Source organism: Sorex fumeus, unplaced genomic scaffold, assembly GCF_029834395.1.
Source record: "Sorex fumeus unplaced genomic scaffold, SorFum_2.1 ptg000063l, whole genome shotgun sequence".
Lineage (NCBI taxonomy): Eukaryota > Metazoa > Chordata > Mammalia > Eulipotyphla > Soricidae > Sorex > Sorex fumeus.
This window is the reverse complement of record NW_026606120.1, coordinates 4,503,746-4,528,187: the sequence shown is the minus strand read 5'-3', so window position 1 is coordinate 4,528,187 and position 24,442 is coordinate 4,503,746. Positions and strand designations below refer to the sequence as shown.

At 52.3% G+C, this 24,442-nt stretch overlaps 1 protein-coding gene and 1 non-coding gene across 2 annotated transcripts; both read left to right on the top strand.

Moving 5' to 3' along the window:
- The first annotated feature begins 6,957 nt into the window (after nucleotides 1-6,957).
- On the top strand, nucleotides 6,958-23,035 carry PRRC2A (proline rich coiled-coil 2A). Its single transcript, XM_056127555.1, has 31 exons — nucleotides 6,958-7,148; nucleotides 8,922-9,096; nucleotides 9,573-9,750; nucleotides 10,178-10,277; nucleotides 10,361-10,433; nucleotides 10,732-10,875; nucleotides 11,003-11,154; nucleotides 11,310-11,389; nucleotides 11,537-11,679; nucleotides 12,164-12,254; nucleotides 12,374-12,590; nucleotides 13,163-13,646; nucleotides 14,437-14,627; nucleotides 14,818-15,115; nucleotides 15,866-16,073; nucleotides 16,257-18,116; nucleotides 18,581-18,852; nucleotides 19,031-19,161; nucleotides 19,323-19,452; nucleotides 19,557-19,642; nucleotides 19,820-20,053; nucleotides 20,228-20,386; nucleotides 20,491-20,562; nucleotides 20,666-20,833; nucleotides 21,146-21,228; nucleotides 21,585-21,795; nucleotides 21,889-21,987; nucleotides 22,088-22,300; nucleotides 22,413-22,507; nucleotides 22,595-22,685; nucleotides 22,799-23,035. Exons 2-31 carry the CDS (start codon nucleotides 8,985-8,987, stop codon nucleotides 22,937-22,939), a joined length of 6,516 nt encoding a protein of 2,171 aa, XP_055983530.1. The 5' UTR covers nucleotides 6,958-7,148; nucleotides 8,922-8,984; the 3' UTR covers nucleotides 22,940-23,035.
- On the top strand, nucleotides 9,262-9,392 carry LOC130036347 (small nucleolar RNA SNORA38). The gene has a single exon (XR_008794383.1). It is a non-coding gene; the product is annotated as a small nucleolar RNA SNORA38 (small nucleolar RNA).
- Nucleotides 23,036-24,442: the final 1,407 nt, after the last annotated feature.

Below are 24,442 nucleotides of genomic sequence, written 5' to 3'. Positions count from 1 at the left end.
GTAAGCTTGGTGTCTTTGGGGGAACTGTTTTTTCCTGGGTTTGGGAAGAAATGAGATTGTTGAAGAGCTGCAAGGATTTGCCCAAAGGAGCAATCTGCCCTGGATGTTGTAGTGCTACAGCAGTGACAGCAGATGGTTTTGTATACTAAGGGGGGGAGGGATATCAGTTGCTTAATGTGATGTATAACAGGGGGCTGGAGTGTAGGGTGCTTGCCTTGTATGCAGCTGACCTGGGTTTGATTCCCCATATGGTCCCCAGAGCACTGCCAGGAGTTAACTCCTAAGTGCAGAGCCAGGAGTAACCCTTCAGTACTGGCGGGTGTGTCCCCCAAAAGCAAAAAAGCATATATTAATAAAATGATGTATGACTTTGACCTGAAATAATTTAGCTGGGACAAAAAAATACGTAAAGCCCCACACATGCCCCCTCCCCCAAAGAAATCATTCCTGGGTCCATGATAAAGAGAATAGGTGACCTTAAGTCAACATTCCCAGAGGAGCTGGGGAGATGACTCAGGATAAAGTGCATATTCTGCTTGTGGGTGGCCCAGATACTACTCCCAGTACCACATGGTCACCCAAGCATCACTAGGAATAAAACCTGAGCACTGAGCTGGGAGTAGCCCCTGAGACCGATGAGTGTATTCCAAACCCCAAAATCAAACTAAGCAGAGCGGCCAGAGTGATGGTACAGTGGGTAAGGCCGAACTCCAGGCCTCTGTGCTCTCCCCCTGGCTCTTAGAAAATTGTGTGATTTTTGCTTAGCTTGCTTGCTGTCTTTTCAGGCCACACCAGAAGTTGCTCAGGGACTACTCCCAGCACAGTGCCTGGGAACAGTTGCTCCTGGTGATGCCGGAGAACCATGCGGTGCCAGGGTTCCTGCATCAAAGATGTGCTCTGGAACTCTGAGCCATCTTCCCCGCACTCTGATTCTTTATCTGTTTTCACTTGTTTGTCTTCTGGACCCCATCTGACAATGTCCAGAGGCTCCTCCTGGCCCAGAGCTTGGGGGTAACTTGTGGCAGTGTTCAGGAGTCCATGCAGTGCTAGGATATGAATCTGGGCCTCCTATATGCAAAACATGTCCTTAGCCTACTGAACTGTCTATCTGACTTGATCCTTCTTATTTATTTTTGTTTTGCTTTGTTTTGGGTCACACCAACATTGCTAACTTCTGACTCTGTGTTCATGGATAACTTCTGGCCGAGTTTGGGCAACCATATGCCATGCCAGGGATCAAACCCGGGCGAGCTGCATACAAAGCAAGTGCCTACCTGCTATCCTATCTTTCTGGCCTGAAGAATGACATTTTCTTAGAAACAAAGCCAAACGGGACCAGGGAGGTGACTCAAAGAACTGGAGCACAAGCTTTGTATATGGTATCCTAGGTTCAATCCCCGGCACCACATGGCCACTGGAGTACCACCAAGAGAGACCTCGAAGAACCACCAGGAGCTCCAGCTCTTTGGTCTATCTCCCCAGCGTGTTCATTTTATGAGGCATTGTAAATGGGAGAATTTCATTCCCTATTTATGGAAGTTTTTTATATTGCAGCAACAGAATTTTAAATCAGCGGCTATTTTCTCTGCTAACACTGTGCAGCAACAGTTTTGTTTTGCTTCCTTTATTGAGGGTAGGACCCTGAGTGGTACACATAGGGGTCAGTCTCGGTGACTCTCAGCCAACTAGCCAGATGGTCAACACTGTTGATGTGGTGCATTTAGGATCGAACCGTGCATTTGGATCCACCTTTGCATGAGTCCTAATTTGTATTTTCTCCCCAGATAGCTTCCTTAGTACTTTGCTGCTACTGCCGCTACTGTTCCTCCTCCTCCTCCTCCTCCTCCTCCTCCTCCTTCTCCTCTTCCTCTTCTTTTTTTTTTTTTTTTGCTTTTAGCTTTTTGGATCACACCTGGTGATGCTCAGGGGTTACTCCTAGCTCTGCACTCAGGAATTACTCCTGGTGGTGCTCAGGGACCATATGGGATGCTGGGGGTACAACCAGGGTCAGCTGTGTGAAAAGCAAACGCCCTACCCACTGTACTACCACTCTGCTCTCCCCCTGGTCCCCATTCTTCTTAATACACTGGGGATAAAGATTCTAAAACAAGAACCTCTCATAATTAAAACAACTATCCCAACATATTAAATGCTGGAACACAAATAATAGTGCTCATATTATAAGCCATGGGCTGGCACAGTTTTTCTGCAAAGGATTGGGTAGTAAATATTTCACACTTTTCAGGGCTATACAATAGCGATTCAACTGTCATTATAGCACACAAACATTTTTAAAAAAAATAATGTAACTATGGGGATGGAGCAACAGTATAGTGGGTAGGGCTTTTCTTTGTATGCAGCTGATCCGGGTTAGATCCCTGGCATCCCATATGGTCCTCTAAGCTCACCAGGAGTGATCTCTGAGCACAGAACCAGAAGTAATCCCTGAGCATCACTGGGTGTGGTGAAAGAAAAACCAAAATCATTTTGAGGGCCCAAAAGATGGTTCAATAGGCTGGAGTACATGCTTAGCATGCAGAAAACCTGGATTCTACCCCTGGCATTGCATGGTACCCTGAATACCACCAGGAGTATTTAGGAGTAATAGCCCTTGAGCATTGTTGGGTTTGGCCCAAAATAAAAATGAGTAAAAATAACTGTTTGGGAAGTTTGAGAGCTTAATGAAATCATCTCAACTATGAAGTCAATCCTGAGATACCTCAGGATAAATTTCTTAATTTTTTTTTTGGAGGGGTCACACTGGCTCTGTGCTCAGGCTTCATTCCTGGATGGCTCGGGGGACCATATTAGGTGCCAAGGATAGAACCCGGGTCCACCACCTGCAAAGTAAATGCCCTACCCACTGTACTATTGCTCAGGCCCCAATTCTTTGTTGTTGTTGTTTTATTGAATCACCTTGAGGTATATAGTTACAAAGTTGTTCATGATTCATTTTCAGACATACAATGTTCCAATACCTGTCCCTTCACCAGTGCACATTTCCTACCCCTAATGTCCCACTGGACTCCCACCTCCCCCTACCATCCCACCCCCACAACTTGCCTCTACGGCAGATATTTTTCTTCCCTCTCTCTTATTTTCCTTTTAGGCACTGTTACTAAAAGGGTTTCACTCATATTACTTTACCACCTTTTAGCACTCAATTTTTACCCAGATAATTTTCTCAATTATCATTGTCATAGTGTTCTCTTCTCTGTCCTAACTGCACTCCCCGCACCTGATTGTAATAAGCTTCCTACCACGGACCAGCCCTCCTAGTCCTTGTCTATACTGTCTTTGGGTATTACTCACATACTATTTTTTTCTTTTTACGTCCCGCAAATAGGTACAATCATTGTTTGTCCCGCCCCCTCTGACTGATTCCACTCAGCATGATTTTCTCCATGTTGATCCATATGTAAGCAAATTTCACGTCTCCATTTTTCTTAACAGTTGTGCAGTGTTTCATTGTGTAGATACACCAATTTCTTTATCCACTCATCTGTTCTCAGGCATTTGGGTTGTTTCCAGAATCTGGATGTTGTGAATAGCGCTACAAAGAACATAGGAGTGCAGATGATACTTCATTGTTGTTTTTATCTGCATCTCCCTGGTACTTAGTGATGTAGAGCACTTTTTCATGTGTTTTTAGCCATTTGATTTTCTTCTTTGAGGAAGTTTTGTTCATCTCTTCTCCTCATTTTTTGATGGGGTTGTATGTTTTTTTTTTTCTCGTAAAATTTTTTTCTCGTAAACTTGAGATATCTTGGATATTAACCATCTTTTAAAAAATGTGAACCCCTTCCCTTTCTTGTTGGTGGTACTTGCAGTTTTTAAACTATGGTGCTTAGGGCTAGAGAGATTGTACAACAGAGAGGGTTTGAACCCCAGAAACCCCTATGGTTCCCAAAATCTATCCTGAGAGACTGGAACGATAGCACAAGCAGGTAGGGCGTTTGCTTTGCGCGTGGTCGACCCGGATTTAATCCCAACATCCCATATGGTCCCCCGAGCACCACCAGGAGCAATTCCTGAGTGCCTGAGCCAGGAGTAACCCCTGTGCAATGCCGGGTATGACCTCCCCCAGGGGGAAAAAAAAAAACATTAGTGAGAGCAGAGTCAGAAGCTTCAGAATAGCTGGGTCTGGCCCCAAAACAAAACAAAAAAACTATGTTGTTCTCCAGGTATCACACGTCATGTTGCAGTGCTTGCTTGATTAGGGCACTAGTCTTTTTCCCTTTTATTCTTTATTTGAGGGGGTTACCAAGGATTGAACCCCAGTTGGCAATGTGCAAGGCAAGCATCTTACCCTCTGTGCTACCTCTCTAGCCTTCCACTTTTTGTCTGTTGTCTGTTGTTGTCACACCCAGCTGCCCTCAGGCATTCTCCTCGCTACATGCTAAGGGATTTCTCCTGGCATGGGGGTTACATTCTTTAGTGGTGTTCGCAGAGATCACTGCAGTGCATGCACAGGTATTTAACAGGGGCCAAACTCTCCTGACTGGTTTGTTCATGTAACTCTCACTGGGTCTTGTAGTGGAGTGCTCCTCTTTGTTGTACTTACACACAGTTGGCTCCAGAGCTTGTGGGGATGGACATCACTGACAGCAGGACTGTCAGATATAAATAGCAAAGCTGCTGGTTGCATGCTTGGCAAATATGGTCCGACTGGTGATTGAATTTGCAAGCTTACACCTGTGGGTATTCTAAGTCACTGTGTCTAGGCACAGCTCCCCAAGCCCTCGCCTTTACTCTTTAGTGCATTGGGTTTAAGGCTTGCATCCTGCCCTTCAGTTTAGCTAAAAACTAATTCTTCTCCCTCCACCCCTCACAGCGGGTAGGGCGTTCGCCTTACAAGCGGCCAACATGGCCGACCCGAGTTCGATTCCTCCGCCCCTCTCGGAGAGCCCGGCAAGCTACCGAGAGTATCTGATATGCCAGACACAGTAACAACAAAGTCTCCAATGGAGACGTTACTGGGCCCGCTCGAGCAAATCGACGATCAACGGGAGGGCCTTTACCTTTTACCTTATACACATATATGTACATATACATCTCAGTAAGAGTCGTTTTCCAGAAGCATTTCAGAATTTCTCATTCTATTTCTCTACTTTTTTTTTTTTTTGGCCACATCTGGCAATACTCAGTGCTTACTCCTGGCTCTGTACCCATGAATCACTTGTGGAGCACAGAGGACCATATGGAATGACAGGAATTGAATCTAGGTTGGCCACATGCAAGGCAGGTGGTCTTCCAACTATTTGATGCCCTCTTTATTCCTTTACTTATGTATTTTTATTTGCATATCTTCAGTGCTTTCAAAATGTAGTAAGCTGCCGAGGCTCAGTGTATTGTGCAGGGGCTTAGAACACCTGCCATGCAAGAATATGTATGGTCACCTGACATGCAAGAATGAGTTTAAATTCACAGTGTCCCACAAGTGTTGAGCTTGACCTGGGCAGCTCTGTAGTCTGTAACTGCAGGAACCACAAACCACAGCCAGATGTGGGTAAACACCAAAGATTGATCATATTAGCTTATCAGATGTGGGGTGAAAGAGATGATACAAGTAGATAAGGGGCTTGCCTTGCATGTGGTTGACCCATGCAAGGGTCAACCGAAGCCCCCCCAGTGATCCCCTTAGCAGAGCCAGGAGTGATTTCTGAGCAGATGTAGGAGTAAGTCCTGACTACAAGCAAGTGCAACTTCTGGTGAACAAGAGTGTGAAGAGTGCAAGGACACCAGCCCCATACCCACCATCCCCCACCACATTCAGAACTTTGTGCTTCAATTAATCGCGCAGTTGAGCCCTGGCAAGCACACGTTGCAAGCTTGGTAACTAAAAGTAAAAAACTCGTGAGCACTGTTATCAAATGTGAAAGCTCTAGAATCTGAGAGCAATGCTGGTGACCACAGGTATGTGCAACTCCCTGGATCATCTCAGGGTCTCAAGAACAACTGGCAACAACAATGAAAGGACTGGAGAAAGGGAAATTAAAATTGGTATATCCCATATGGGTCTCCAAGCCCTACCAGGAGTGATTCCTGAGCAGAAAAGCCAGGAATATACACTGGCCAGGTGTGGCCCTAAAACCAAAAATTTAAAAAAAAAACAAAACACATTTGTAGCAGGGAAGTCCATTCTGAAGAGAATATAAATTTTAAGTATTAGACATACAAATATCCCATTGAAAATTACGGGTTATAAGATTAACTGTCCATTTTAGTTATTGGTTGCCAATATCTTGATGAATAGGCCATGCCTACCCTATCTTTGTTCAAACATTTGCATATATTATGCAAATAAAGGGAACTACCCAAAGAATGCCTACGCAGCCTGGTGTCCTCGATACACCCCTTTGGACCTTTGGATTGGCCCGTTTTATCCACGCTATTTGCATGACGTGATTTAATAAATGAAGGTCCCGCCCCGCAGGCGCTTTCACCTCTCGCGAAAGGACGCGTGAGTTGGGGGGCTCTACCCCGGTTACGTAAGGTCCGCTCTAGGCAGCAAACCCCTTCCGTCCGGTCCCCTCGCTCGGTATCCTCCGCTGAAAGCGACCAGGACCTTGCCTCGTTTCCTTCCACTTCCAGCGTCCCTACGTCTCTCCGCTCCCTTCTTTCCACTAACGCACGTCGCACGCTCCGCCTCTTTCTCCCCTTCACCCGTGGAGCAAATTCTGCGTCCCAACTGCCCGGCCGGCCACCCGGCCGGCGCCGAACTCCCGCCCCCTCGACACGTCTCAACGGCTGACGCCAGGCCCGCTGCTTCAGCCAACCGGCGTCCAAGCGCCTGTAAGTCCCTCCTCCTTATGCAAATAGCCTACGCCTGCTCCGCGCGCCCTGCTTTTTTTCTTTTTTTAATAGGGACAGCCCTGGAAGTAAAGAGGGATAGGGTAGGAGCGGCCCCGCCCTTTATGCAAATAAGGGGCGTGCCCAGGCGCGGAGGGAGGCGGGAGGTGGGGGGGCGCTCCCGGGGGCGGCGGTTGCCCGGATGGGCCGTTAGTCGGAGCCCAGCCGCGGAGTGAGCGAGGGAGACGGGAGGAGCCGAACCCGGCGCCATCCGCCGCCATCCGCCCCCGCCCCGCCGCCATCCCACCCCGGGGAGCCCCTAAGCCCCGGTTCCGGACCCCCGCGCACCCGGCCAGGTGAGTCTGGGCGAGCTGAGCGCTAACGCCCTTTTCCGGCGCGAGAGCGGCGGCGGCGGCGGCGGCGGGCCGGGGGGAGGAGAGGCTGCCATTAGCCGCCGCCATTTTGTCCTCCTGCCGCCGGGGCCTGCCTGCCCCTCCCCCTCCGGTCCCCCTCCCCGGGACCCGCACCTCCGGCCGTTCTTCGAGGGGACAGCCTGGCCCTGCTCCGCCACCTTCCAGCCTGCTCGGGACGACCCCGTTTCCTCGGCCCGAGACTCCCCGCCCGCCGCTCCTCCGGTCTCCCCCGTATTTTGTGGGCCCTCTGCCCCTCCGTCGCTCCGGGACGCGCTGCGCCCGACGGCCCTTTCGGGTCGTCTTCTCCATATTGAACCCCCCTCCCATCACCCCGCGCCGCATGGGGGGTCCCCCCTTCCTGACGTTCTTTCCATTGACTCTCACCCCACTCTGGAATCCAGCTTTTCTCCTGCCACTTTGCTTGCTCCATTCCTCCTGCTGCTTCCATTTTTTCCCTATTCTCTGTCCCCTTCTGTTTTTTTTTTTTTAATCCCATTACCCCTTTTCTTCTCCAGCACCGTTGGCACATTCCCCTTCACCTGCCATCCCGGCGTCTGTGAATTATTCCCACCTGCTTTCGGCTTCTAGTAGGAATCATAGCCAGTTTTCACTCCACCCCTATCTCCCGTGGTGTAATTTTCAATCGTGGCTTCCTAAAACACTGATAAAGCGACCCCATCCTCTCACCCAGCCTGCCTTAAAGTTCTCCAACGTTTCCTTTCTGGTCCTGGATGCATATTCTCCCCACTTCCCGGCAGCACTTCCCGTCTCTTCTGCATTCCGTTTTCCCCACCCGGTGCATGAATGCCTGGTCATAAAGGCCTATTTGGGGAGCAAGGGGCATTGGGATCCAACAACTGCTGATGGACCTCCTTATTGAAGGGCAGGAAAATGAAGTTGGTTCTGGCCATGGCCCCAGTGTTCCAGTATGCTCTCAGGGGGGCTCCATAATGCTTTGTTTTTCTCACGTCTACATAGGGTAAAGCAGAGCACACCAGTATTTCATCTGGAGACAAGATTTTTTTTCCAGGAGCTGAGATGGGGTATTCCACATACTTGGGGTTCTGTAGCTTGGGTATAGGTAGAGCCCCGACTGTTCCATGAGGAATTCTCTGGCACCAGCCCCCAATCTGGCTGAGCAAGCTCATAAAATCCTTAAACTTCCAGCGTACCTTCCTGTAAACCTCCCCAGATGGGTGTGAGGCTGTTGAGAATGGAACCCGGGGCACAGGGCCCTGGGGCACAGTTAGGGAGTCAGTGTCTGAGAAGTAGCTAAAGCCCCCCCCCCCTTTTTTTTTTTTTGCTGTGGAGTTATGTTCTCTAGAACTTGATCCTCCCCTGTCTCTGAGATAGAGGGAGAAGAGATTATTACTTTGTGGGTAGGAAGAGGCTGCCACCCATTTTACACTGTCGCAAAAGAGTGCACGTGTAAATCAGGAGAATAACTAGGTTTTTATGTCAGTTTCTTTGGCAGGAGAGGTAGGGGAGAGGGGACATGACTTTTGGGCTCCGTGGGTGTTGGTATTCATAGAAATAGAGCTGAATAGAAATAGATCCTGGTGGCTTAAAGGGATTGGGTAGTGTGGCCAGACTGGAGGGAAGGACCCTGAAAGGTCAAGAATCTGGGCCCCTCGTGAGAATGGAAGGGAGTTGCTGGGCTTCTGTAGAAGTCTGTAAAGGCTGCAGAGACTGAGACACTTGGTGTCTGGCCCACAGGCTCCGGCACGTTTTGGGGGAGGTGCCTGCAGGACCCAACGTACTCAATGAGCTTCCAGCGCAATGTCCGATCGCTCGGGGCCGACTGCCAAGGGGAAGGATGGAAAGAAGTATTCCTCGCTCAACCTGTTTGATACGTATAAGGGCAAGTCCTTAGAGATCCAGAAACCCGCTGGTGAGGGTCCTGCAAAGGTGCTCCTAATTGTTGGTGGCTGCACGTGAATGGGGCCCGTGTCTCAGAGCTCTGTGGGGGGCAGCAGCTAGAGTATAGCCATTGATAGCCTGGGAGTCCTCGTTTTGTTCTGGGTGCTGTATTTTGGGCTTTGGGTAAACAGCAGTTACCTCCTACAAAGGCGTGTCTATGGTTCCCTGTCTTTGGACACGTAAGAACTGGAGGTAAAGAAATGTGGACCTGAGGAAATTTGGGGCCAGCTTGCTCCGCGCTGGCTCAAGATCAGCAGTCCCACATGGACACAGTACAGCTCAGTCTCCTGGGTATTATTTCAGAGATTACCAAGGACAAAGAAAAGATGGTTTCTAAGAGGGGTTTGGTAATAAGACACTGAGGATATGCGAGTGGAACATAAGCCTAGGGGACTGTCGGGTTTCCCTTGTCAGGCATTCTTCACCCTTTCTCCATCGTTTCTCTAGTTGCCCCTCGCCATGGCCTGCAGAGTCTCGGGAAAGTTGCCATTGCCCGGCGTATGCCACCCCCAGCCAATCTTCCAAGCCTAAAAGCCGAGAACAAAGGCAATGACCCCAACGTCTCACTAGTGCCGAAAGACGGAACAGGATGGGCAAGCAAACAGGAGCAGTCCGACCCCAAGAGGTAGGCTCTCGGGGTAACGAGGTTTGAGCTTTGGATTTACTCGGTTACGGCTTGTTTTAGCCCAGCGTATAGAAGCCAGAGAGGGAAACCCTCTCTTTTCCATTCCAGGAACCCTATTTACATGGCTAAAGAATGAAATGTTAAGCTTTCTGTCAGGTGGAATGAAACTTCAGGTAGAAGAGATGACAGACATCCTGTGCAGAATGACGTGATTAGAGTGTGGGGGAGAGAGGGGTGGTGATGCTGGGGATCGGATCCAGGGTCTCAGGTATGGGAGACTGTTGTGTACCACTGAGATACATCTCCTGCTCCAGTTGTAGGTTTCTTGTCTTACTACTTATAAACGAGTAGAGTGAGTTCCAGTTCTCTACTAGTAGGGGCGGCAGCTCAGTGTTGGACTAATCTATTCTTCCTGCCACCCCTTTAGTTCCGATGCCTCAACCGCTCAGCCGCCGGAATCGCAGCCACTGCCGGCTTCACAGACGCCTGCCTCCAACCAACAGAAACGACCCCCAGCAGCCCCCGAGGTACCTAGAGAACCCAGCCTTCTGCAAGGGGTGGGGAACAAAATGGCCTGCAGCTCCCATTCACGGTGTCATTTGTTTCCTAGAACACTCCTTCGGTTCCAAGCGGGGTAAAGTCCTGGGCGCAAGCCAGCGTCACCCATGGAGCACATGGAGATGGTAAGTGTAGGCCAGTGCAGGGAGCTCGCTCAGGCACTGTGGTAGATGGGGGTCCTGCACTGTTCTTCGGTGAAGTGTACCCCATATTTCATCTGGCGTTTGAGCAAGTTTATGTCTTCTCATATCAGGGTGAGGAGAAGGTGTACCAGAACTGACATGTGCCTTGGGGAAGGAATGGGTGTCTTAAACATAGGGACTGAGTTTGTAGGCAGGAATGTGATGAACTGGTACCTCGTCCAGCCTTCAACTTTAAGTGGTTTAGCATCAGAAAGTGTACCGTCTTCTCTTCGCCCAACAGGTGGAAGGGCATCAAGCCTACTGTCACGATTCTCTCGAGAGGAATTTCCGACCCTGCAGGCGGCTGGCGACCAGGACAAGGCTGCCAAGGAAAGGGAGTCTGCCGAACAGTCGTCTGGGCCCGGACCAAGCCTCCGCCCCCAAAGTGAGTGAGTGAGTGGGTGAGTGGTTTACCCTATGGCCAGGATGTCACCTTGTCAGGTGCTGGCTTATTTAGTGCCCTCCCCATCATTTTCGGCTGTGTTCACACTCTGCCGTTTCCAAATTAACAGATTCTACAACCTGGAGGGACGGAGGTGGGCGTGGCCCTGATGACCTGGAGGGCCCGGACTCCAAACTTCATCATGGCCATGATCCCCGGGGGACGCTGCAGCCTTCGGGCCCACCCCAGTTCCCTCCTTATCGCGGAATGATGCCGCCCTTCGTGAGTTTGGATATCTTGTTTTGGAGTGGGTAGCTGAGAGGTAGGGTTACTCACTGGAGGGACGACAGTTTGGTAGGAGAGTGGGGGGGATGACAGGGAGTTGGCCAGGCTATCTAACTCTCCTTCTGAGCAGCTATTCTTGGGCCCTTTTGCAGATGTATCCCCCATATCTCCCGTTCCCTCCTCCCTATGGACCCCAGGGGCCTTATCGATACCCTACTCCTGATGGGCCCAGGTGAGTAATACAGGTCTGGTTTGTGGTTAGGGTCAAGGGGAAATTATTGGGGGGGGGGATTTTTTTTAGCCAGGAGGCTAAGTGTTGGATGTGGTTATACACTTTGCCATCCTTTACCCTCTCTCCCGTCTGTCTTTTCATACTTAGCCGTTTCCCACGTGTGGCGGGCCCCCGGGGCTCAGGGCCACCAATGCGCCTTGTAGAGCCTGTGGGTCGGCCGTCCATTCTTAAAGAGGATAATCTCAAAGAATTTGACCAGTTGGACCAGGAGAATGATGACGGTTGGGCAGGTAAGTGGATATTTAAGGATTTATCACATGTTCTGGTGAGGATGAAGATACGGGTTTGTCCATAATGCCCAAAAGTAGAGAGAGAGTACGGGGGAAATTGTCTGCCATGGAGGCAGGGGGAGGGTCGGAAAGGGGGGTTATACTGGGGACATTGGTGGTAGAGAATGTACACTGGTGGAGGGATGGGTGTTTGATCATTGTATGATTGAAACTCAAACATGAAAGCTTGTAACTGTATCTCACGGTGATTCAATAAAAAAAAATTTAAAAAAAAAAAGAAAATGTGGGTTTGTGTGGGAGAAATGCTGAGATGAAGCCCTAGCAAAGAAGCGAAAGGAGGATGATCAGAGTCAGAGTCTAGATTTCAGAGGGAGAAGGCTTGGCATTGGTAGCTTATCCCATCACTTTGTTCTGGAGCCTGTGTCAAACGTCTTCAGATGGGAAAGCAGAATGCTCGAATTGCTGCTGTAACTTTTTCGCTCAGGGGCTCATGAGGAGGTTGACTACACTGAAAAGCTCAAGTTCAGTGATGAGGAAGACGGGCGAGACTCGGATGAGGAGGGAGCTGAGGGCCGGTGAGTTGGGTCCCTTGGGGGGGTGGCGAGGGCTCGCTTTTTGGTTTCTCTCCTGGTAATATACTGCTAAAGGAGTTGAGTTGCGAGTGATTTTAATCCTACCATTGATCTGCTCACAGCAAGGAATCCCAGTCAGCTGCTGGTGAGGACCGGCCCCCCGAAGCAGATGGCAAAAAGGGCAACTCCCCCGGCAGCGAACCGCCCCCTCCCAAGACGGCCTGGGCAGAGACCTCTCGGCCTCCAGAGACAGAGCCGGGGCCTCCTGCCCCAAAGCCTCCCCCACCCCCCCCTCACCGGGGCCCCGCCGGGAACTGGGGCCCCCCTGGGGATTACCCAGTGAGTGTCTATAATGAGGGTTGAGAGGGTCAGTTGTGGGAGACTAGTTCCAGATGAGTAATTGAAGCGGTAGTACTGAGAAGCTGGAGGGAGGGCAGAAACGGGCGGTCAAAGGTGTAAAGGGGCCGTCGCGTAGTACAGTGGGTCCGGCGCTTGCCTTGCATGCGACTGACTTGGGTTCATTCTCCAGCACCCTATTTGGTCCTCTGAGCCCAACAGGAATAATCCCTGTGTGCAGAGCAAGGAGTAATCCCTGAGCACTGCTGGGTGTGCAAAAACCAAAACAAAAAAGGTGTAGAGCTATGAGTGTCTCTAAAGGTTTGGGATATCCTTGGGGTTAGGGAGATTGGGCTGAAGGTAAATTGGGGTGCTAGTGCTAGGGTGCTAGCAGAAGGGTTTGGATCTATGAAAGAGAAAACAAATATATAGATGATGAGTTTGCCCCTACCCAAAGGGGCTGTTAACTCCGAGTCCTGATCCTGCACCTGAAGTTATAGACAGCTGATTCTGGGTGGGTGAGTGGAGGCATAATGACTGACAACCCTGGCCCTGCTGGGGCTGTTCATCTACAGGATCGTGGGGGTCCTCCCTGCAAGCCCCCAGCTCCTGAAGACGAGGATGAGGCCTGGCGGCAGCGGCGCAAACAGTCATCATCTGAGATATCCCTGGCGGTGGAGCGTGCCCGGCGCCGCCGAGAGGAAGAGGAGAGGCGCATGCAGGAGGAGCGCCGAGCTGCTTGTGCTGAGAAGCTCAAGCGACTGGATGAGAAGTTTGGGGCGCCTGACAAGCGACTCAAGGCAGAGCCTGCTGCGCCCCCTGCTGCCCCGCCTGCTCCCCCGGCTCCAGCTCCAGCACCTGCAGCCCCTAAAGAACTCCCTGCACCTCCAGCTGCTCCATCGGTACCAGCCCCGGTACCAGAGAAAGAACCAGAAGAGCCGGCACAGGCCCCTCCTCCCCAGTCCACTCCCACTCCAGGTGTGGCTCCAGCTCCCACCCTGGTGAGTGGTGGTGGCAGTACCAGTAGCACCAGCAGTGGCAGCTTCGAAGCCAGCCCAGGTATGGAGATGGGGGATAGATACTTCCAGGTATTAGATCTCTTTTCTGCTTGGGCTCAGGTGTAGGTGGTAGGAATGAGAATAAAAGCCGTTTTCTCGGGTATATTGAACTCTCCTCCCCATGGTTGGTGTAAAAGGCTTTTATATAGAGATTGGAGAGATACAGCAGGTGGAGCTCTTGCCTTGCACACCACTGACCTGGGGTTCGAAACCTGACATTACTTATGGTCCTCCGAGCTCCACCAGAAGTTATCCCTGAGTGCAGAGCCAGGAGTAACTCCTAAACCTTCTCTGGGTGTGACCAAAAACCAAAAAAATAGGGGTGAGGGCATGAAGTTTCTCTTACATAGATTGTGTGCGCTGAGTTCCTAAAGAAATAGTCTCCTAAAACCTTGTATAGGCTTAGAGTGGAGCAAGACTTTGGAGGAAGTATTTGGTGGCTTCATAGGAAATTAATACCACAACCATTGACTCTTGAGAAACTATGAAATAGTTTCATGGTTTTTAGAGAGACAGAGACAAGTCTTGAAGGGGAGAGGCACATCCACGGTGCTCAGAGCTTACTCCTAGCTTTGTGCTTGGGAATCACTCTTAGTGGTGCTCAGAGACTATATGCAGTACTGGGAATTGAACTGGAGCTCGCCATTTGCAAGCCAAGTGCCTAAATCTTCGTGTTGTCTCTTCAGCCCTGGGAAGGGCCTGTCTTTAGAGAGGAAATAAGAGGTGAAATTAATGGTACGTTTGTGAAATACTTACAGGACTTCACTACTCTGATGTTATCTTTAATACAGTGGAACCCCAGATGCCCTCCAAAGAGAATTCTGAACCACCAGAAGAGATTTCTTCTCCTGCCACACCTCCAGCCCCAAAGGTGGAACCCAAGACTGATGGTGTTGGTCCCACCCGGCAGCCCCCCAGCCAGGGTTTGGGTTACCCCAAATATCAAAAGTCATTGCCTCCTCGATTCCAACGGCAGCAGCAGGTAAGATAGTTTCTTTCTTAAGGAGAGAGTTTGTCTGTTTTCCACCCGCCTTTCAACTTCATCATGTTCATCAGCCGTCTGATCTCTCACCCAAATCATCCTCGATTCCATGTAGTTCGGGAATTGGTTGTGGGCAAGACTGGTAGTGAGGGGCTCTGAGGCCTCATCCATCCCTTTTGTTCTTCCCCAGGAGCAGCTCCTAAAACAGCAGCAGCAGCAACAGTGGCAGCAACACCAACAGGGCTCGGCCCCACCTGCCCCAGTGCCCCCATCACCACCACAGCCTGTGACCATGGGAGCCGTGCCAACACCACAGGCCCCTCCTCCACCCCCCAAGGCTCTGTACCCAGGTGCTCTGGGCCGGCCCCCTCCCATGCCCCCAATGAACTTTGATCCTCGCTGGATGATGATCCCTCCGTATGTGGATCCCAGGCTCCTCCAGGGTCGCCCGCCTCTGGATTTCTATCCTCCTGGTGTGCATCCCTCTGGTAAGGGGCCTGCAGGATGGGGGTTGGTGGGGGTGTAAAGAGCCCCTCTTCCTGGCAAGTCGGTGTTAGTGTCTTCCGGGTCCGAAGGGCCAGCTGTGAAGGAAGGAGGGCATGTGTATGTATACTTTACGTACATGTGAATGGGCTTGGGAAGGAAATAAACTGATTTTTCACTGACTAAGATTTATTTCTAGGGCAGTTGAGTGGTAAAATTATAAAAGAGCAGAGAAAGAGGGGCCAAAGCAATATAACAGCAGGCTAGGCATGTGTTTTGCATGCGGCTGACCTGAGTTCTATCCCAGTCATCCCATGTGGTTTCCTGAGCACCTCTAGAAGTGATTCCTGAGTGCAGAGTCAGGAGTTACCCCTGAGCATCACTGGGTATGACCCAAAAGGCAAAATGTAAAATTAAAAGCAGGGAAAGACTCGAGAGACGTTACTAAGATTAAGTGTTTGCATTACATGTCGCCAGCCCTAGTTTGATCCCTAGCACTGTGGTTGGGTCTTTGAGCCCCAGCCGACTTCATTTTTCCTGAGCACTGCTCGGTGTGGCTCAGTGGACACACCCCATACCCCTCCATCCTCCCAGATTACGTTACAAAGTAGGGAAGGCTCTGACTTAAAAGACAGATGGAAAGCTGATGATGATGGTGTCTTGGCTGTCAAGGGAGGTATAGACAGGGGAGCTCTTTGGGACTCTAGGGCTCATCACATAAATGAGGGCTTTTTTTTTTTCCATTCTTTCCTCAGGCTTAGTTCCTCGGGAACGCTCAGACAGTGGGGGCTCCAACTCAGAGCCATTTGAGCGCCATGCACCCCCAATCTTAAGGGATCGGGGCACTCCACCAGTGGACCCCAAGTTGGCCTGGGTGGGCGATGTCTTCACCACACCCGCAGATCCTCGCCCACTGACTTCACCGTTGCGCCAGGCTGCTGAGGAGGATGACAAGGCGATGAGGTGAGTGTGGATGTCAGACAGGCCTGCCTCCTAGTGAGAGTACCTAAGCTGGGAGAGATCCTTTTGGTGTTTAGTGAGATCTGATAGGAATAAATTGGTGTTCTAAGTCATGTTGTGTTTTCCTTCTCCCTCATCCCAGTTGTCTTTATTTTGAGATACCTGTTTACCTTTTTGCCTTTTCAGGAGTGAGACTCCTCCAGGACCTCCCCCGCCGCCCTACCTGGCCAGTTACCCAGGCTTTCCAGAGAATGGAGCCCCTGGGCCCCCGATCCCACGATTCCCTCTGGAGGAGCCAGCTCCCCCAGGGGCCCGTCCACTCCCCTGGCCCCCCAGCAATGACGAGGCAGCCAAGGCACAGGCTCCACCCAAGAAGGAAACCCCCAAGGAGGAGACTCCACCGCTGCCAGGGCCGGAAGCAGGCCGGAAGCCCTCACGCGGGGTTGCAGGCCAAGGGCCCCCGCCGCCTCGCAGAGAGAGTCGCACTGAGACCCGCTGGGGCCCTCGCCCGGGCAGCAGTCGCCGCGGCCTCCCTCCGGAGGATCCAGGAGCCCCTCCCCGCCGGGCCGGGCCTATCAAGAAGCCCCCACCACCTGCGAAAGTTGAAGAGCTGCCTCCTAAATCCCTTGAACAGGGGGATGAAACGCCCAAGGTCCCCAAGCCAGACCCACTCAAGATGGCTAAGGGGAAAATAGGGGGCTCCAAGGAGACCCCACCTAGTGGGAATCTTTCTCCTGCCCCGAGGCTTCGAAGGGACTATTCCTATGAGAGAGTAGGTCCTGCCTCTTGCCGCGGTCGGGGCCGAGGGGAATATTTTGCCAGAGGAAGGGGTTTTCGCGGGACCTATGGGGGGCGGGGACGTGGTGCCCGTAGCAGAGAGTTCCGTAGTTACCGAGAGTTCCGGGGTGATGATGGGCGGGGAGGCGGGGCAGGGGGACCGAACCACCCCCCTGCTCCCCGAGGCAGAACTGCCAGTGAGACGCGAAGTGAGGGTTCGGAGTACGAGGAGATCCCCAAGCGTCGCCGACAGCGGGGCTCAGAAACAGGCAGTGAGACCCATGAGAGTGATCTGGCTCCCTCAGACAAGGAAGCCCCCCCGCCCAAGGAAGGGGTACTCACCCAGGTCCCTCTTGCTCCCCCACCATCAGGAGCCCCTCCGTCACCAGCCCCAGCTCGATTTTCCACTGCCCGAGGTGGACGAGTCTTCACTCCCAGAGGGGTGCCATCACGCCGGGGCCGAGGGGGTGGGCGGCCCCCTCCACCCATGTGTCCGGGCTGGAGCCCTCCAGCCAAATCCCTGGCTCCTAAGAAGCCACCCACAGGTCCTTTGCCACCGAGTAAGGAGCCTTTGAAAGAGAAGCTGATCCCAGGGCCTCTCTCGCCCGTGGCTCGGGGAGGCAGCAGTGGAGGCAGTAACATGGGCTTGGGTGTGGAAGATGGGGAACGTCCCCGAAGGAGGCGACACGGAAGGGCCCAGCAGCAGGACAAACCACCTCGGTTCCGGAGGCTGAAACAGGAACGGGAGAATGCTGCCAGAGGGGTCGAGGGCAAGCCCTCTTCCCTGGCCCTTCCCGCCTCCACTCCCGGGCCGGAGGAGGTACTCAGCACGGTGGCAGTGCCCCCGCCCCCTCGCCGGGCTGCGGCCAAGTCTCCAGATCTTTCCAACCAGAACTCAGACCAAGCCAATGAGGAGTGGGAGACTGCGTCAGAGAGCAGTGACTTTGCCAGTGAGCGGCGGGGGGATAAGGAGGCTCCTCCGCCAGCGCTGCTGACGCCCAAAGCCGTGGGAACTCCTGGGGCCAGTGGGAGTGGAGCTGGCCCAGGCATTTCGACCATGACGCGTGGAGATCTGAGCCAGAGAGCCAAGGATTTGAGCAAGCGCAGCTTTTCAAGTCAGCGGCCCGGCATGGAAAGGCAGAACCGACGTCCGGGCCCAGGGGGCAAGGCTGGCGGCGGTGGCAGCAGCGGAGGTGGTGGGGGTCCTGGAGGGCGGACCGGCCCCGGGCGAGGGGACAAAAGGAGTTGGCCCTCTCCGAAGAACCGAAGGTAAAGAATCCTTTTAAGTTGGTGGGGAAGGGGAGAAAAGGATACGTAAGCTTGTGCAGAATTGAGAGTGGAGGCGGTGTGGGCACTTGGCTGCTTCCATGGAAAGGGCAAGTGAAACTTGGGTGCTTATGGCCTGTTGCTTGCCACCTGGGAGTTCTGTACACATTCAAGTCTCTAATTTTTGCTTTTTTGGGTCACACCCAGCGATGCTCAGGAATTACTCCTGGCTCTGCACTCAGTCACTCCTGGCGGTGCTCGTGGGACCATATGGGACACTGGGGGTCGAACCCGGGTCGGCCGTGTGCCAAGGCAAATGCTCTCCCTACTGTTCTATCACTCCGGCCCCTGAGTCTCTTTAAAAGAGTCCCAAGATACTTAAATTTTTAAGAAGCTAGAGGATAGGTTGGGAGATAAAATTGTCGAGGAAAACGGTTGAGTAAGCTAACTCCCTCTGTTCTCCTCAGCCGGCCCCCAGAGGAGCGAGCTCCGGGGCTTCCTCTGCCTCCACCACCTCCCAGTAGTTCCGCTGTCTTCCGCCTGGACCAAGTTATCCATAGCAACCCTGCTGGCATCCAACAGGCTTTGGCCCAGCTCAGCAGCCGCCAGGGGAGTACAACTGTACCAGGAGGCCACCCAAGGCCCAAGCCTGGGCCTTCCCAAACCCCTCAAGTACCTTCCCCTCGGCCCCCGACCCGATTTGACCCCCAGAGGGCCAACAATAGCAGCGTCAGTTCCGGTAAGCTGGAGGGGTAGGGTGGGACTGTTCATCCCCAGGGAAGGTCAGGTGCTTCGGGGGGAGAATCTGCCAGGGACCGGCACTGCCTCTCCGCTGAGCAAGGCTGGAAGGAAGCACTGGGATGGGGACTGGGGTACGGGAAAATTAGGTGCTAACAGATTTTTCTCCTTTCCTCCAGACCCCCACTTTGAAGAGCCAGCGCCAATGGTGAGGGGGGTGAGTGGGACTCCTCGGGATTCTGCCGGGGTTAATCCCTTCCCCCCCAAGCGTCGGGAACGGCCTCCCAGAAAACCAGAGTTACTGCAGGAGGTGAGGGACGGGGCTGGGAATGGTGCATCATTGCTCTTTCAGTCTAAAAGTCTTACGTTTCCTTTACTCTTGTCACTGTGTTCTTAACCAAATCCTCCTCACGTGTTTCTGCTTATATTTTCTCCCTCATGTATTTTCCTTCTGTTCTTTCTCACCTTTAGGAATCGTTGCCACCTCCTCATAGCTCTGGATTCTTGGGCCCCAAGCCTGAGGGCTCAGGCCCTCAGGGGGAGTCCAGAGATGCAGGAACAGAAACCCTGACCCCTCATATCTGGAATCGTTTACATACTGGTGAGGAAAGCGACCAAAAACAAAACAAAACTCTGGAAGGGGGCTCGGCGTGCTCTGAATGAACCTCAAGACTCATACTCTGTCCCGACTATTGCTCTTCTCAGCCACTAGTCGAAAGAGTTATAGGCCTGGGTCCATGGAGCCTTGGATGGAACCCCTGAGTCCTTTTGAAGATGTGGCTGGCACAGAGGTGAGGACAGGGCGCAGAGCTCGAGCTGCTGGGAGTCGAGCACTTCCCCTCCCTGGGTTGAATCTGGGCCTTTGCTTTCACATAGTTGCCTCTTCCCTTCGGTCCATCTGTGTGTGCATCGGTGAGGTAGTGGGTGCTCTACCCTGATTAACTAACTCCTTCTCCACTCCCTCTCAGATGAGTCAGTCTGACAGTGGGGTGGACCTGAGTGGGGATTCTCAGGTGTCATCAGGTCCCTGCAGCCAGCGAAGTTCCCCTGATGGAGGACTCAAGGGGGCAGCAGAGGGGCCCCCCAAACGGCCTGGAGGCCCCTCACCCCTGAATGCTGTTCCTGGTGAGGGTCCACCTGGCTCTGAACCCTCTGAACCTCCTAGGAGACGGCCACCTGCCCCCCATGATGGGGACAGAAAGGTAAGAAATCAGGAAAGGGTTAAGAATGTGTTTGTGGCTGCACCTTTGTCTTACTCGTCTTACTTGTCTTCTGTCTGTGTGTTCTGGGAAGTTCCCCCTGCGGGTTCCCCCTGATTTGGGGCTCCCTTTCCTTCTCTAGCCACACTTTACGATGTCATTCCCCCCACCCGCCAGGAGCTGCCCCGGGAGCAGCCTCTGCCCCCTGACCCCATTGGCACAGAACGATTACAGCGTACAGAGCGAGGCCCAGAGCCTGGCTCCCTCCGGGCCCAGAGCCTGGCTCCCTCCCACCGGCCTGGCCCCCCACCTGTCCAGTTTGGCACCAGTGACAAGGTGTGCATGAAGCGTTTCGGGGTTATCAGATTTGGGTGGAGAGAAGTGCAGGTGGGACATGCATATGTCTAGCTCATGGGACAATCTCCCCTGTCTTATTCTAGGACTCAGATTTGCACCTAGTGGTAAAAGAGAGTTTGAAAGCTGAGAAGGAGTTACCAGCATCAGTCACCGAGGTAAATGGGACAGTGGCTTTGTTGGTGGCTGAAAGGCCTTTCTTTTCTGGAGAAGGTGGCTGATGCCTAGACACATCCCCTTTTCAAGGCTTCTCTTTCCCAGGCAATTCCCACACCCCGAGACTGGGAGCTGCTTCCCAGTGCTTCTGCCTCCACTGAGCCACAGCCCAAGAGTCTGGGTTCCGGGCACTGTGGTTCTGAGCCCAGCTCTTCAGCTCAGCGCTTGTACCCTGAGGTCTTCTATGGCAGCCCTGGGCCTCCCAGTTCTCAGGTAGGTCTTACCTAATGACCACTTGTGCGTGTGATTTTTTGTTTTCCTTTTGGCCACTCAGCACAGTGCTTGGGGGAAGCAGAATGATGCCGACCACCAAACCTGTGACTCGGGCATACAAAACCTGACTCTGGCCTTTAGAGCCCTCTCCCTACTAGCCTGAGTGGCTTTTTTGCTTGTGTGCCTTAAAATCAAACCTCCTGTTTGTATAATGTTTGCAGACAATTTTTCATTGTGCTTTTCTTTTAATTATGGACTTAAGATTTTCGTAACCAAAAAATCTGGAACTGATTCATCCTTGCCCTCGTTCAGGTCTCTGGGGGAACCATGGACTCTCAGTTACATCCCACCAATGGAGGCTTCCGCCCTGGGACCCCCTCTCTGCACCCTTACAGGTAAGCCCAGATGCCTCCGACCCTCAGAAGGAAATGGAGCTGTTTGGCAAGGGAGCAGGAAGGGGAAGACCAGTTTTCTTTTTCGTCTTTGGACCACACCTGGTGGTGCTCAGGGCTTACTCCTGACTCTGAGCTCAGGGATCACTCCTGGTGGGCTTGGGGGGGTGGGGGGGGGGACTGTGTGTGGTGTCAGGGATCGGTCTCGTGTACAAGTCAAATGCCCTACCGACTGTCCTGTTGCTGCAGTCCTAAGAGCAATTTCTAGCGCACCCAAGTCTTGTGGCTTAAGGGCCCTTCTCATATGAAATGAATAAATGATCGTAGCTTTCTGACACCACCCCCCCGCCCCTTTTCAGATCACAGCCCTTGTACCTTCCCCCCGGCCCTGCACCCCCCTCAGCACTGCTCTCTGGGGTAGCTGTCAAGGGCCAGTTTCTGGATTTCTCAGCACTACAAGCAACAGAGCTGGGGAAGTTGGCGGCTGGAGGAGTTCTCTATCCTCCACCTTCCTTCGTCTACTCTCCAGCTTTCTGCCCCAGCCCTTTACCTGACCCACCCTTGCTTCAGGTAAGAGGTAGGGACAGGTGCTGGCCTTAAGGATGGTGCGGGGGAGAACGCTTTGGGGGTGGGGGTTTCACACTCTGTCCCTATTCTCTGTAGGTGCGCCAGGATCTGCCATCCCCCTCAGATTTTTATTCAGCTCCTCTACAACCTGGTGGCCAAAGTGGCTTCCTTCCTTCAGGAGCCCCTGCCCAGCAGGTAGCTAATATCTTGGTACTTCCGTCTTTCTCACTCGTTTTGCTATCCCCGGGTTTCTGTCTTCTACCCCAGACCTGTACATGCCCGTTTCTTATTGCAGATGCTTTTGCCCATGGTGGACTCACAGCTGCCTGTGGTGAACTTTGGCTCCCTGCCACCAGCGCCACCTCCTGCCCCACCCCCCCTCTCTTTGTTACCTGTGGGCCCTGCTTTGCAGCCTCCCAATCTGGCTGTGCGGCCTCCACCTGCTCCTGCTACTCGGGTGCTGCCTTCACCTGCCAGGCCCTTCCCCACTAGCTTGGGGCGAGCAGAGGTAAGGTACAGAAGTGGAAGCACCAAGAACCTCCCACGATTTAGACCCCAGGGATTCGGGATCTCAAAGGGGGTTGAGGGGCCAGAGACTCACGGACTTTTTTTCCCTTCAGCTGCACCCAGTGGAACTAAAGCCGTTCCAGGATTACCGCAAATTGAGCAGCAGCCTTGGGGGACCTGGGTCATCACGTGCTCCCCCAGCTGGAAGGCAAGAAGGGAACAGGGATGCAGACTGCCCATCCCCTGGGTCTTCAAGGTGTGGGTGGCAAGTCTTAAGTTTGTTTTTGTTTTTTAGGTCTTTTTCTGGCCTCAGTTCGCGTCTCAAGGCCCCGCCTTCCACCTACAGCGGAGTCTTCCGCACCCAGCGCATTGACCTCTACCAGCAGGTGAAGGAGAAACCCCTGCCACCCTAAATCTGATTTTTGGAAGTTAGCCAGCAGTTCCCATCCTTCCATTCCTGACCTCCCAGTCTGACTTCTCCCAAATACCTGTCTCCCAGGCCTCCCCACCAGATGCCCTGCGCTGGATGCCAAAGCCTTGGGAGCGGACTGGGCCTCCTCCTCGAGAAGGGCCTTCCCGGCGGGCAGAGGAGCCTGGGTCCCGAGGGGACAAGGAGCCTGGGTTGCCCCCACCTCGCTGAAGGGAGTTTCCTTTGCGCCCCCTCCCCCCACTCCCCGGGGCTTGTATATAGATTATAAATATATAAGGGGGAAAAGGGGTGGGTGGGGAGGGGTTGTGGGGCTGGGGCCTCGCTTCCCCTCCTCCCCCTTCCCCTGATCCCCTATCCCTGGGGCCGTTTGTTAAAAAAGAATAATAAAAGGATTAAAAAAATATTTCCAAAATGATTTGGGGGATGGTTTGTTTGCAGTCTCTTGTAGTACGTTATTTCTTTCATAGAGTACTTTCTTAACCCATGAATCTGTTACCTTTATTCTTAATCCATTAGTGTTACTTGGTCATCCATTTATAACATCAGTTTGCAAAGCACTATCTCTGGGTCCCAGATCTTTTAAGTTGTAAGAAAAGATTGCATGTGGATGCCCCATGTTCATTCCCCAGCATTTTTTTGGTTTCCCAAGCCTGCCGGGAGCAATCCCTGAGTGTTGAGCCAGGAGTAACCCCTCACCACCACTGTATATGGTCCAAAAACCAAAATAAAGAACAGAACTAAAAATTTTAAAAAAAAAATGCCTCCATTCACATACCCCTCCCCCCCAAAAAAAACCCTCTTAAAACATGTTGTTAGGCTTGGGGATCATGGATTAGAATTAGAGGGCTGCTTCCCTGACCAAATGTCTTGTGCTTGAGTAGGGTTTTCATTATGCAGCCAAAACCTGGGGCTGATGGCACGGGGCACCGTCATTCCTGGGTCTTTGGGAACCTGGAAGGTAGGCCATCAGTTATCTATCAGTGACTTGCATGACTTATGCAGGAAGATCTATCATCTTTCAGGTCCTTGAGCAAGGTTCTAAGAGGTCTTAAGCTTTATGATCAGGATTTAAAACATTTGGGGCCATGGATCTGGCATAAGCCATATGGTCCCCCATGCATTGCCAAGAGTTAAGTCCTGAACATTGTTGGGTGTGGCCAAAAAAAAATTTAGAGAAGCCAAGCCTGGCTCTACTCTAGCACCACATAGTCTGAGCAATACCAGGAGTGAGCAGAGTCTGGGGATGTCACCTGAGTCTTGCCGGGTGCTACTCTTAAGAGATTAGTGTCACCTTGAACCAATGACAAAGGAAATGGATTCAGAGCTATCAGGTCCCCACTCTGTCAAACACATGAATGGCAGTCAAGTTGAACTAGGTAAAGTACAGGTAAAGTGGGTCCTATAGTTGAATTACACTAGGTACCACGCAAGTAGTGGAGACAGGTTTGCTGTTTTGAAATTCAATGTTTATTAAATTGAGGGCTTGCTCTGTCTGATATTTGGGATTATTTTTCTTCCATTCCAAAACAGGCCTCTTAAATGTGTAAGCAAGTTGCCTTTGCAAGAAAATGTTCCTTGAAAATACAGGGGCCAGGGGCTGGAGCGATAGCACAGTGGGTAGAGCATTTGCCTTGCATGCGGCCAACCCGGGTTTGATTCCCAGCATCCTACATGGTCCCCTGAGCACCACCAGGAGTAACTACTGAGTGCAGA

Excerpts from the sequence above, each read along its gene's own strand:
- PRRC2A (XM_056127555.1), top strand. The coding sequence starts at position 8,985 with ATGTCCGATCGCTCGGGGCCGACTGCCAAGGGGAAGGATGGAAAGAAG. Across the intron at positions 12,255-12,373 it reads GAGGAGGGAGCTGAGGGCCG|CAAGGAATCCCAGTCAGCTG; the intron begins GTGAGTTGGGTC and ends ATCTGCTCACAG. Across the intron at positions 18,117-18,580 it reads CCCTCTCCGAAGAACCGAAG|CCGGCCCCCAGAGGAGCGAG; the intron begins GTAAAGAATCCT and ends TGTTCTCCTCAG.